Source organism: Nematolebias whitei, chromosome 8 (assembly GCF_014905685.2).
Source record: "Nematolebias whitei isolate Nwh7 chromosome 8, NemWhi1, whole genome shotgun sequence".
Taxonomy (NCBI): Eukaryota; Metazoa; Chordata; class Actinopteri; order Cyprinodontiformes; family Rivulidae; genus Nematolebias; species Nematolebias whitei.
Genome location: NC_056505.1, coordinates 10,413,518 through 10,426,894, shown reverse-complemented (window position 1 = coordinate 10,426,894; position 13,377 = coordinate 10,413,518). Strand labels below are relative to the sequence as shown.

At 38.7% G+C, this 13,377-nt stretch overlaps 1 protein-coding gene and 1 long non-coding RNA gene across 2 annotated transcripts; both read left to right on the top strand.

Annotated features, from left to right (window-relative positions):
- Positions 1-1,293: 1,293 nt before the first annotated feature.
- si:dkey-164f24.2 (fibrous sheath CABYR-binding protein) lies at positions 1,294-9,130 on the top strand. The gene is made up of 10 exons (XM_037680033.1): positions 1,294-1,348; positions 3,978-4,424; positions 6,794-6,841; positions 7,152-7,196; positions 7,349-7,660; positions 8,241-8,273; positions 8,430-8,495; positions 8,630-8,722; positions 8,905-9,007; positions 9,126-9,130. Exons 1-10 carry the CDS (start codon positions 1,304-1,306, stop codon positions 9,128-9,130), a joined length of 1,197 nt encoding a protein of 398 aa, XP_037535961.1. The 5' UTR covers positions 1,294-1,303.
- A 4-nt stretch (positions 9,131-9,134) lies between these two features.
- Positions 9,135-12,351, top strand: LOC119413219. Its single transcript, XR_005186953.1, has 3 exons — positions 9,135-9,236; positions 11,636-11,737; positions 11,854-12,351. It is a non-coding gene; the product is annotated as an uncharacterized LOC119413219 (long non-coding RNA).
- The last annotated feature ends 1,026 nt before the right edge of the window (positions 12,352-13,377 follow it).

The window sequence follows — 13,377 nt, the reverse complement described above, 5'->3', positions numbered from 1 at the left end:
ATATATATATATATATATATATATATATATACATATATATATATGTATGTATGTAACTGCCTTAAACGACAAGTTGTGGTAAGCAACATGAATTATATTAACAGAAACATTACAGCTGTGAATGAAAACACAATCTTATCAGTTTAAAGTAAAATCCAGTCACAATAATTAGAACACAGTAATTCAATTAAATGGGCAGCACGGTGGCGCAACTGGTAGAGCTGCTGCCTCTCAGCGAGCAGGTCCTTGGTTCAAACCCCCGTCCAGGGGCCTTTCTGGGTGGAGTTTGCATGTTCTCTCCGTGCATGCATGGGTTTTCTCCGGGTCATTCGGTTTCCTCCCACAGACCAAAAACATGCATGTTAGGCTGATTGGTAACTCTAAATTGTCCCTAGGTGTGAGTGAGAGAGTGAATGGTTGTTTGTCTCATTTGTCTCTATGTGTCCCTGTGATGGACTTGCGACCCGTCCAGGGTGTACCCCGCCCCTCGCACAGTGACTGCTGGACATGGGCACCAGCGACCCCCGTGACCCAAAATGGAATAAACGGGTAAAGAAAATGGATGGATGGATGGATAATTCAATTAAATGCAAAAACAGTATACTGCAAATTGCTAAATGCCACTGCAAATGAAAAAATAACAATATATCCTGATGCATGTTCAATAATCAGTAAACGGATGGATGAAGGGTTAACTGTTATAAAGCAACAACAATACTTTATAATTAAAATACAGTTGAAAGCTGAAAATACAAAAACAGTCCTGATTCTATAAATAGTTTTACAGTATTTTTCTGGCAGCTGCCGGTAAGTTACTGTAAATTTAAAAGCAATTTTTCTTTCTTTGTCTTTTTCATGATTTTAATTCATTCAAAACAGCTGATGGAGAGACCCACATTGTTTTCCATGTTTGTTCTTATTTTTTTCCTCCAGGAAAAAGTCAATTGATGTTAATTTTTCTTTTTTTTAAGATCTGATACAGATTCAAAGTATTTTCTATGAGCAGAAAAATGAAAATATTCCAAGGCGGCCCTCAGACCTCTCTGTTCTCTCTGAGCTTTGATGGAGTTCTTACATAACAACCCACAACTGGAGTCTGAGAGACGCACAAACCAACATGTGACGCAGCTCTCGTGCACGCGCCCTGTCGCTCTCCTTCTCTACGCCCCCATTTCACATCCCAGTCCTCCCATAGGCTCGGTGCAAAGGTATCAGAGAGACTGGGGGGGGGGCTTTATAAAGCTCCCCTGCCTTTCTGCCTGGCTTTCTTTGCTCTTTGGAGTTCCCAGCAGCACAAAACAAGATGCCCAGCAAGAGGAAGAAGAACAAGCGTCGCATGAGGAGGGTGGTGAGTTTTGGCAGCAACTGTTTTCTTCCTCTCCCTCACAGCTTCATTCTCAATATAATCCTTTGAAGTGTTTTTTCTTTTAAACTGTGCATCAATTACAAAATTTCTCTCACAAAATGCAAAATTACTCAATGAAAATAATTTAAAAAAATGCTAAAAACAATCATTGTTGAAGATATTGCAAATACTTTTGAGCACATACGTGTGATGTAAACATTAAGCAACAGAAAGCAGATGAAAATAAGAACACGTTGTGTCTAATCATTTAGAGACACAAAATTAAAGTCTGGACAATGATATATTTGATGCCGGCAACCAAACAAATAACCAACGCAGTCAAGCTGCTGGTTATTTGTTTAACATTTATTTTGAATCGGTAACTCATGAAGGTTCTGTTTTCTTTCAGTTCCTCTCAGTCAGCATAAAGAATCCCCCTCTTGCACACTCAATGGGCAGGAGAGGTGATGGGCCTTTGAAAAACATCTGTGAGGTCAAAGGTTACGCTACATCCCCAAACTGCTCTCTAATATCTGTTTTTCAGTAGCGCTTTATTTTAACCCGCTGAGTAATTTTACAGTTAATTTCCAGAAGCCTGCTCCTGCATCAGTCTGAGCACAGAGTTTATGTGTACCTCCAACATCCCCCAATTCCTGAGCCTCTGCTGGCCGGCAGCTCTCACCACTTCACGGCTGTATTTGGTAATGTGTTGACTGTAGGAATGTCTTGGATTTGTTTTGCCAAATTTGATTCTGCACAAGCGCTCTCATTCTCCGAGTCTGGCACCGGCAGACGTAAATAGCTCCTTAAGTCATTTGCAGCTTTGCGTTATCACCAGTTCTCCCCACAGATATGAGCACTGCGAGATGAGGTGAGCCAGGCACAACTTCAAACTTAGTGCTATTTTCTTCGTTTTACATCACGTATGACTGATCTATTACTCTGCTAATCAGACTGAAGTTATTGTTAATGTTGGTGGGGGGGTTGATGGCGTTGTTTTGACTGTAGCTGGCTGGACAGGCATAGACACACCTACACACCCACATGCGCTTTTGGCTTACAGTGCTGGTTTTAGCCATGTCTTTAACTGGCTGCCAGCCTAACAAAAGCATTTTTGGGGAGTGATTATAACCTGATCATGAAGTGATTAGACCCACTGTCTGGCCCGCGGGGCACCCATCAGTGCTGCTGACTAGCACAGTTTCTGTGCCCGCTTCACCAGACCTGTCAGGACTGCTCTGATTCAACTAATTAGCATCCATTATCTGACTAGCTTTGTTGGGCCCACTCCCAGTTGTTCCCCCTCCCTTCAGTGGTCTGCCTTCCTAAAACCTCCATTTTAAAGCTTGAGGTGGTTTTGTTCAGAGCTGAAAAATATGTTGAACCTGGCTGGGATGGCATCCCTGGTATTCCTGCAGACATGGGTGTGCTATGAACTACAGTGTCAACAACGTCAGTACCTGAGCTTTAAAAAGAGCCTCGGTTGTGCTTAAACCTCCTAAACTCACATCAGGCTAAGGTTTTATCATCTTTAACATACACTTATATAAATAGTTCAGACCTTTTCAAGAGGGGCTTTGTGGAAAGGTTTAAAACAATAAATATCTTACCTGCTGTAGAACCTCAGTTTGGAGAAATAGCGCTAATTTCAAACTGGACTGAAAAGCTAGTGGTTGGTTTGAAGTGTGTTATTGCTGCACAAAACCAGTTCCACTCTTAAAAGTCTCATAGTGGTTCAAAAAAAAGGTTTATTTTATTATTATTTATTCCAAATATTTGCACTAGTCTGTTTTGCATGCATGGATATTTGCAAGTGCATGTGCAAGTGTAAGTATTTTGCATTTTGTGTTGCACTATTAAATGTTCAGCATATTTCTTAGTTCATATCTTAGATCTTATTAATGTTTTTCTTTTACAATTTATACTTTTGTTGGATGTAACTGGGACCCTGTGTACACAATTTTGTTCCACTACATGTACCACATGAGATGCAAATGACAATAAAGAAAACCTTGACCTTGAAATAACAGACACTTACAGTATGTAGCACTTCTGGTGCAATCTGGGACACTTCATGCAACATTATCACAAAAATTTGTCTTGACTAACCATGTAATGCAAAGTTAAAGGTTTTGTAAAGGCTTATTAAATAGTATTCCCATGTATTGGAACACGGCTTTGAAATTTTTATTTGTTTTAAGATGGCAACGATCCACATCTGATTAGCTCTTAGCTCACCAGTCTGATCAAAATTACAGGTCATAGTTTCATTTGAAGTTGTCCAAAAAGCTATCTACAACAGGTAAGATAGTAACTGCTCAAAACATAACAGAATTTGAACTATCCCTTTAAAACTGAAAATGATATTAGATAGAGAAAAAAGGTTTCATCCAGGTAGATAACAACAAAAATATATACAGGTAGATATTATAAATAGATATTAGATACTGCCTTTCAAACTTTTCATGTTTTTTTAAACATCAAATTTGCCTCCAGAAGTGGTTACCTCTACCAATAATTCATGAAAATAATAAATCATAAGTCATAAGTCAAATAGTGCCATTTAATCTAATGATGAAGCAGCATTTATTGACTCGGGTGTTGTTTGCATTTTTACCTCCTTGCCTTGCAGCAGGCCCTGAGGAGAGCTCTTGAGGATCAGCATGCAGCTAATCCACCAATCAAATCAGGACCTGGGATTGCAGCAAGTACACCCCCAACAGCTCCCAAGAAAGCAGCGAAAACTGCTGCACCGAGAAAGACCCCACATACTGGTCCTGTTCCTGCCCCAGTTGAGCAGATCCCCAAGGAACCAGAGTTGATTGTGAAAGAACCAGTTCATGTAGAAGTGGCAAAACCAAATGTAGAGCTTTTGGAGCAGGCTCCTGCAGAGGTGAAGGCTGACTCCCATGCTGAAGTTGAGGTTGGAGCCCCTGCAGACTTTGAGATTGAAGCCCGAGTCCGCCTCTCTGAAGAGCCCCCAGTTGAATGGACTCCACCAGTGGGGCCCTCTACAGGTCAAGCCGATTTAAGACAGGAAGCCCAATTTATTGTGCCCCAAACTGTGCCAGTAACTGAGGTAAGTGGCATGGGTGCAAAATATTAGTCGACAAACTTTCCTAAATGACTTCTTTTTCTAAATTCTTTTTGCTTCTTTTGATAAAACGTTAATTTTTCGGTTGCCCCAATCATTTTCATTGGAGTTTCAAAGGTGAACTGATTTTTGTTGTTTCATAAATGTGCATATATGTGATAAGATTAGATCAGTATAGAGCAGCAGTGTGTCAAAGCATTTTTGGGATTAAATGCATCAGTTTATTGCATCTTTGCACCGATGAATTCAAATGCATTTAATTATTTGATTGTTGTTACAGTCATCCACCTTAAAATCCACCAGAAAAGTTTAAAAAAGTATCTCCAATAGATGCTTCTTTTAGTGTATAACTTGTTTTCTGGTGCAATTCCTTCTGTTTAGTTGTGTGTATTTCCATGTAGCACCAACGCACCTGTAACAAACACTAAAACTGCTTCACCCTGACCATGGGGAACATAATATTCCACAAAGCAAAATAAAAAAGTTAACATATTTTAATATTTATGATAAAGAATTTTTCTGCTCACTGCTGAGTTACAGAGAGTGATAGACACATGCATTATCACCAAATTTAAAAACAATACCTTTTTTTATGTGTTTCTTTTCTTGATACTTTCTGAATAGGTTATTTACCTTGTTGGGGGAAATATATTTATTTTGTTACTGTACTACAAAAAAAGGTTTTCAAGATTGTTTTAGTACATCATAATTTTTTTGTTTGGATGCTGCCACTGAATGAGTGTGTAATATAAATTGTCACTATCAATTTTGCGTATCTTAAGTTACACTGATACATTTTGTTTTGTAGTCTTCTTTGACGTGCCATAACTTTATTATAAATTCTAGTGTCAAGAAGTCATTTTATAATTATATATATGTTAGGCTGCCAAGGTCAGGCCTCCTTTGCAAAATAGATCTGTGATCTCAATGGGATTTGACAATAACGGTTAATAATAATAACAGTAATAATATCACATCAAAAGCTAGTAATTAATTTGTGCCATTGTTCTCTTGTTTTGAGGAGAAAAGAAAATTTTCTGTTAAAGCCAAACTGCAAAAAAATTGTAGGTATGTGCAGTTTGGTTGCATAATTCGCTTTTCTTGCAGTAATGGTCATCACAAGGCACAAATAAACACTCAAATGGCTTGCCATACATGTGTGCTCACATATTTCAATGTGTAGAAGTATGAGAGTGGTGCATGGCTTTTTGAAGCTTCTGTAATTACCTTGTGCAACATTTAGAAGTTTAGATTTAGACTCAAAACCTTTATACAGTTTCTGTGGGAGATGGACCGGGTCCAGTTTTATGTGGCCTTATGCTGTGGCTTTTGCCAGAGGTTCCTTGCTGGGGGTGACAGAAGAAAACCGAGTCAGGAAAAGTGGACGTAGCTATTTATTAGGCAGGCTTTTAGACATAAACGGAAAACTTTATTTTGGGGCAACGCCTGTGCAGACCTCATTGATTTCCTTCATGCATCCCTTTCTACATAAACCTTTTTTTTTTAATGTCGTGCAAATTTGTGGGATAAATACTTTGCTCAGGTTCAGAAAATCCTTAAAATACCCCCATCTTTGCTCTTTACAGGCTGGAGGTGGATTCAGATGATTTCAGCTATGTCGAACAGTAGAATCTGCACAGATTAGACTTGTCCTACATTGAGGAGAAAATAGCACAAGCTAGGATAAATAATTAATGAAGATTTGCAATATTTAGCTGCTTCTTCTAACGGTTGCCATTACGGCTCAGTACACTTGGCTGCACCGTGGGGGCCTCCCCAGTGACCAGTCAGGCTTTAAAAGGCTTGATGGAACAAATGAAGGTTTGACTTGAAAAAGGCTGAAAAGGGGGAGTCGTTCTTTGCCTTTATGCAACTGGTTGCAAGATTTCTGCGATGCAGAATGTTCCTGCCCTCCTCCAACTTCACACACTCAACAAAGTCTCAAGTTTTTCAAAGCTGCAAAAATACAAGTCCAAATTTATGATCTAATTTTTGCACACACTTCTGTTTATGAACACAGAAAAGCTGTTAAGGCTCTTGCTAAGTTTTTTTTTTTAAACTATTATTATTTCTGTGAAATGCCTTCAGACCGTCACAGCTAAAGTTTGTCTGACAAACTGTCGGCTATAAGAAGCTTGTTTAGCTCTGGGCACATTATTAAGAGTCCTGTGTGTGCAGCTCCTGAAACTTGACATTTAAAATCTCAGAAAACATGAGATTTGCAGAGCACGGGATAGCTATTTTCTAAATGTGTCACAGAGTTTGTTTTATTTTTAATTTTTAAATGGGATGTACACATTTGCTAGTTAATTAGCTGGATTGAGAATAAACTCATCACCCTCTATTCTTCACAGGTTGAATGTCCACATGAGGCTCCAGGAGGGCTTCCTGCAGTGACTGAAGTAAAACAAGCTTGCATTTTTATTTTGTGCACATGCAACAAACATTTTTCTACAGATGCACATCCAGCAATTACTTTCCGAGAGTTTCATTAAAATCTGTTCAATGCATCATGATATATTTTGCTAACAGTACAGATAAAGTAATACACACCCACAAACACAGACCAAAATTTCATGAATAAATGCAGGCATTTGATTTCATATAGTTATATATTTATTATTAAACATCACCCAGTTCTTGATTTTTCTATGCATTTATTGATTCTATTAAAATAATTTAGTAATAAGTATGCTCTCTGTCCATCCACAGACTCAGACGGTGGAAGCCATTGCAACAGAAACGGAGGCTGAACAGGTAGAGATAGTGTCCTGCTGGTTAATTACATGTAACTTAAACACATCTGTGAAGAATAAACTTTTGCAATTCATGTCGCCATGTTTGTTTTGTCCTCTGGACTCATGTTGGACTTGGTTTTAATATGTCCTGTGCTGATTTCGCTTGTGCAGACACCTGAGGTCTGTGAGCCAGAGATGGAGAAGGAAGCCGAGACTGAGGTTAGGGTGGAAGTGGAGGAGGATGTCACAGATTTCTCCGTAGCAGAGACTGAAAATGAAGCCACTAAAGAACCAGCAGCAGAAGACTTCAGTAAACAAGTTTCTGCAGAAACTGAAACCGAGGTGGTCACAGAGACACCAAAACCCGAGCCGAGGACTGAGTCAGTGAGTTCAGCTCAGGAGGGAGAGGGGAAAGTGGAAGCAGACGTGTCGGCTAAAGAAGACGAAGCTGCAGTTTGTGCTGAGCCTGGAACATCTGCAGGGGTAAAATATGCTTCATTGCTTATAGTGTTTTCAGTTTATGATGGTTCCTGTGTGATTTATTGGATATTCTTACATTTTTTTAATATCAGTTTAATCGAGTTCAATCAGAAATGAGATGTCAGCGTGATATGAACCTGACTGTACTAAAAACCAGACTGGTTATCATGGTCATGAAGGTGATGGGAAACACTGAATTCCAGCCTGTTCAGTCAATACGTGAACAAGGTGTTTCTTAGGCAAGCTCAAAGAATAGTGGTCAATCTGTCACATAATGTACTCTCTGCAAAGTATGCATTTATGCCCTCAAGCAGATGGTTTAAAGTCCCTCACTGCAAACTAAACCACTTTAAATTACATTTTCTGGTTTATTTTTGCTAAGAGCAATGTGCAATACTAAAGAATATTCAATACGAGTCATGTACATCGTGTACTTTCCATGCTGTGATGACCAGTCTGTGTGTGTTTTTCTGTTTAACTGTGACAAGCAGCACCTTTGAGTCCAAGACTAATTTCATTAAAAATACGTATTTATTCATACAAATAAATTCTGTGTTCTTTTTATTTTATTTGTTTATATCAGGATGCTGCTGTCCAGGCTTTGGAGATACCAGAGGTGAGAAATGTCTCTGACTCCATCAAGAAAAACACCATAAAGTTCTTAATTAGGGCACTCTTTAATGAGTTAAATTTTAAAATTCTAAAAGGAAAAATTAAGTTTTTATGTGCCTTTACTTAAATGGTGGCATGACCAACGTCTTGTCATCATTAGGTGAAGGATACCATCCTGGAGCCTCTGGTTGGAAAAGCTGAGGTCAATTTTAATGAAGCCGGAGAGGTACAATGTTTTCTTCTCATATTTACACAAAATAATAAAGTGGATGTCTTTTATTTGTTTGTCACTCTGTTGCACCTTCGGTTTTAAATCCAGTATCCTGAAAATGGGAACCTCCTCCTCATGTTTTCATTCAGGTTGTTGCAGAATCACTGGTCTCTGACGATGTTGTCTCAGAATCTGCGTCAGGCATTGATGATGCGATCACGACCTCTTCTGTCATCCAGCAGGTGGGAACTTCCTGAACAGGAACTCTAAATCTGTTGCTCTGTCCAAAGAGCAACAGCTTTCTTTTGTAAGACATAACATTTTATTCAAGTTGAGCTGCTTTTAAGGTACTCATTGCAATCTCCTCAAGACCAGTCAAAGCTATAGGAACTCTTCTTCAGTTTAGTTCTTCTGTGACGTTTAGGGAACCATGGCCATGAGTGGCAACGTTATAACCCAGACAGAGTCTATACCTGGGACTCCTGCAGTCTCTGCTGCTGTTGCTGCAGAGGACGTGCTTACTGTAAGTTGTGTCTATTTTAAATCAAATATGTGCCGTATTTAACCACATTTTCTGTTTACACAGGATGGGTTATATAAATCAGTATTTCGTGTTAGATTAACTCTGTCTCTTCCTTCCTATAGAGTGACGGAGCAGATCAGGTGAATGTGTCATCAGAGGAACCAAAGTCAGAAGTTTGTGATCCATCATGTCACTCACCGCTCCCTGTGGAGTCAGTACAGCTGGACTCAGTGGTAAATCAATTTATTAAAAAAGGAGTCTTTAAAATCATTCTTTAAATCATTTTTAGGCTCTGGTTTTATTGATCATATGGAAGTCGATTTATATTCTGTAATAGAGGCAAAAGGACAGAAATAAGGGCGGATAAATATAATTAAAAAAAACAATCAATTCAACCTGTCTTTATACAGGTTAGTCCCGTTGAGCACCGAGGACTCATTTACAAGAGAGACCTGTTTTAACAAAGAATGATGACAACAGTAGACAATCATAAAAAAAACATATAAATTGAAAAATAATAGAAGAAACTATATAAAAAAACAGGAACATGTCTGCATTGGTTTTTGCCATGAACTTAGCAGATGTTTGAAGCCACTCAGAGAGGTCAAGGTCTTCAGATATTTTTGCAAGATATTCCAGGAAACAGGAGCAGAGTAGGAGAAGGCCCTTTTGCCCAGTTCAGTCCTCGCTGAGGGAACACTGCATGTAATAATGTCCTGAGAGAGCACACTGTAGCTGAACTCACGCAGTGACATGTAGGAGATGTATGAAGGCAACAGACCAAGAAATAATTTTAAAGATGAAAATGTACCAGTGGGAGATTCTGCGTGAAGTTAATGATGACCAGTTAACCAGTGAATACAGGGTGCAATGATGGGTACAGTAGTTACAGCCAGTTGTGAATCTTAGCGCACCGTGATAGACGGCGTCCAACATCTGTTCTAGAATGTGTTCTAGAACTGCACTGCTCGGGATGGCTGCATGTTGGAGCAGCTTTGTTAAATTCATCCTGATTTATTGCTTTGGAAAACTTTAATTCCTCTTTTTTCTGGATGTAAATCGCTTTATCACTTTTTTGCATGATTATTTCCTCTGCTATCAGATGCTGTGCAGCTGGAAGGAATTTTACTGAAGGCTTTTTACTTTTGGGCATTTGTTATGATGCGTAACCATGGCAACAAGGTGCTTTTTAACAACCAGGAGCAGCTGATTAACATCTCAAAAGCTCACATACCTCAGCTACAGTCCCAAATCCCAAATGAGTTGAAAAGGAGGCACCGTGGATGAATTCCCGTCAACCTGGCGGCTGTGCTCAAGTACCTGACCGCCGAGATCCTGGAGCTGGTGGGAAACTTAGCTCGTGACAATGGGCACCTTCAGCTGTCTGTCCGTGGTGACGAGGAGCTCGGCAGGCTGCTGGGAGGAGTGACCATCACTAATGGAGGAATTCGGGCAGTCCTGCTCCACAGGAGGACCAAGAAGCCCACTGGATCAGACAGCAAGCTGGATCCAGTTGGATGGATCAGTATCTGTGGCCAGATTCTTCAGCTTCACTGCAGCAGATCCTTCCTGCCCACAGCTATCAGCATTTATAACAACTCGAATGAAACCAGGATGATGAGCTACGACAACACTTAATTTCCCTTTGGGATTAATGAAGTATTTTTGAATTGAATTGAATCTGCAAGGTGCTATGGGCGTTCATGCAAATAATGTCACTGTAGTCAGTGGAGGGGAGGAAAGTCACAGTTACAAGGTGTTTCATAGCATTCAGAGTTAAACAGGATCTTTTTCTGACAAATAAACCCAGTTTTACTTTCAGTTTCTATACAAAGTTTTCAACATGGAGCTTAACAGAGAGATGTGAATCGGCCAAGATACCCATATATTTGTAGGAACTGACAAACCCAATGGGGACACCATTTGAAGATAAAATAGAAGGAAGGACTACTGGAACTGGCTTCCTGTTTGAAAAAAACATCCTTTTGATTTTGTCAGCATTTAGCACAAGTTTGGGACGGAACAAATCTGACTGGATAATGTCAAAAGCAGATTGCAAAAGCTGGAAAACATTAGCAATTGTTTTAGTTCGACAATAAGCAACTGTCGTCGGCATAGAAATGTAAGAATGCATCAGGAATGATCTGACCTACATTACCTACAGTATGTAGATTGTGAAGAGGGTGGGTCCTAAGTCTGAACCTTGTGGTACACCATTGGATAACTGGAAGAAGTACAGTTATGTTGAACACAATGCCTCAGAGCTGAGATAGTTAGAGAACCAACCAATGGTGTGATCTAAGAAACAAATTTCTGAGAGCTTATGACACAAGATGTCATGATCCATGGTGTCATAAACGTTAGACAGGTCTAAATAAAGTGCAGCACATTAATCCTTAGCATCCAATGCTTCAACAACATTATTGAAAACCTTCAACGATGCAGTGCTGTGTTGCTTCCTGAAACCAGATTGACGGAGAGTTAAGATGTTAAAAGAATGCAAATACTTCCTGACTTGAGAGTTTGAAGACAATCGTAATTTATTTGACTTTTTGTTCAAGTTTCATAGTTCCTCCATCTGTTGTAAATTTACATCAAACTTTTCATATTTAATGTCTTGACTGCATTTTAGGAAATATCAGTGGAAACGACACTGAATGGACACATGGTTCCAGAAGTTTCTATTGAGGGTTAGCACAATGCTACACAACCCAAAAGATGTTTTATGTTTTGTGTAAGTCTCTCAAATCTTTTTACCCTTTACGATTTGTAATTTGCATTTACTTTTGATCCGGTCGTTAACTTTTAATTAACTTTATTAATGACCCACAATATATTATTGTCTTTCAGATGCCCCTTGTTCACTTAGAAGAAGGACTGAAAACTTTACAGGAGTCAGCCAGACCTTTTCATTTTTTAGGGATTAGGACGGAACAGTCAGGAAATCAAGGGGACATCCCTGCTTTGAAGTGCCTTTCCTGTCCTGCTTTCTGCTGAAACATCAAATCCAGATGTGAACATGTGGAAAGCGATGCTCTCGAGGCAGCAGCAGAGGAAACAAACATGTTGCGGCTCATTTGAATCTTTTCACACATCGAAAGCACATACAGAGAGTTTATGTTTACAGTGGGAAAAAATGGACGTGAAGAGGTCTGGATTCCTAAAAATGAAAAAGATGAATTTTCTTAGCTTGTCCCCACTTCTTCAGAACAACGCCACTCTACAAGCAGATTGTGTTTTGGAAGCACTGCAACATGTATGATTGAGCCCGTTTGTAGTTATGCTTTTTTTCTATTTGTTACAGTTTATTTTGCTCAGAATTTTTTTTTTTTATATATATAGATAAACCGCCACATTTTCCCCATTTCTGTCATTCACTTTTCTTTGTCCAACCTAAGTGCCGACGCTAAGACGAGGGCCATGCTAAGTCTACGTTGTAAAGTGACTTTCTGATTTTAAGGCCCTTGAAGCCTGAGGTTTTTTTCCACTTTCCTCCTCCTGTAATTCATTTTGTATAGTTTGAGTGATGCACTACAGTTTTGTGTTCACAAGCCAGTGCTCCAGATCACTGTTGAGCTGCCTCAACCTTTAAAATAAAGTTGTAACTCGTTAAAATGGAGCGATATGTTTTCACTTTACTCCCTTTAGATAAACGGGTTTGAGCTGTTCTAAATTATATAACATACAAAGTATCAGCTCCATTAATCGTGTCAGTGCTGTTTTCTGATTGCATTTAGAAATTTTATATTTCAAAACATTAAACTGTGGTTGTGTTTTGTTTTCTGAAGCACAACTGTCTGGTAAACATCATGGATTATTGTTTAAGACTATTGAGGGGTGAAAAGTATAAAAAAAAATGTTCTGTGGTAATATGGGTGACAATGTAAAAACAAATAGTTTTATTTTTTTTATTTTTTTTATATATAAAATCATTATTAACAGGATTTTTCTGCGGAAGTGCAGACTGCCAGGGTTGCTTTTATCTTTTACTCAATGCTTCATATTTATTCGTTCAAAAGTGGAGGTATAAAATAAATAATACATTTTTAGTGACAAAATGTTACAAGTCAACTAAACAATGTAATACCATCATACCAAGCACAGATATATTTTGGTACCACTTTACAATAAGGCTCTCCTTATAGATGACTAATAAATAGTTCATAGATATTCCTCTATAAACACTTTATAGATCATTAATAATTGTTTATTATGCATTAATTAAAGGTGACAGAGACAAAACTGACCAGTTTGTTGCCAAACGGTGAGGCACATCTGCCACCTATATATTTCATCTAGATTTGGATTTGTTATATTAAACATTTCAGACTAAGTTACTATATATATATATATATATATATATATATATATATA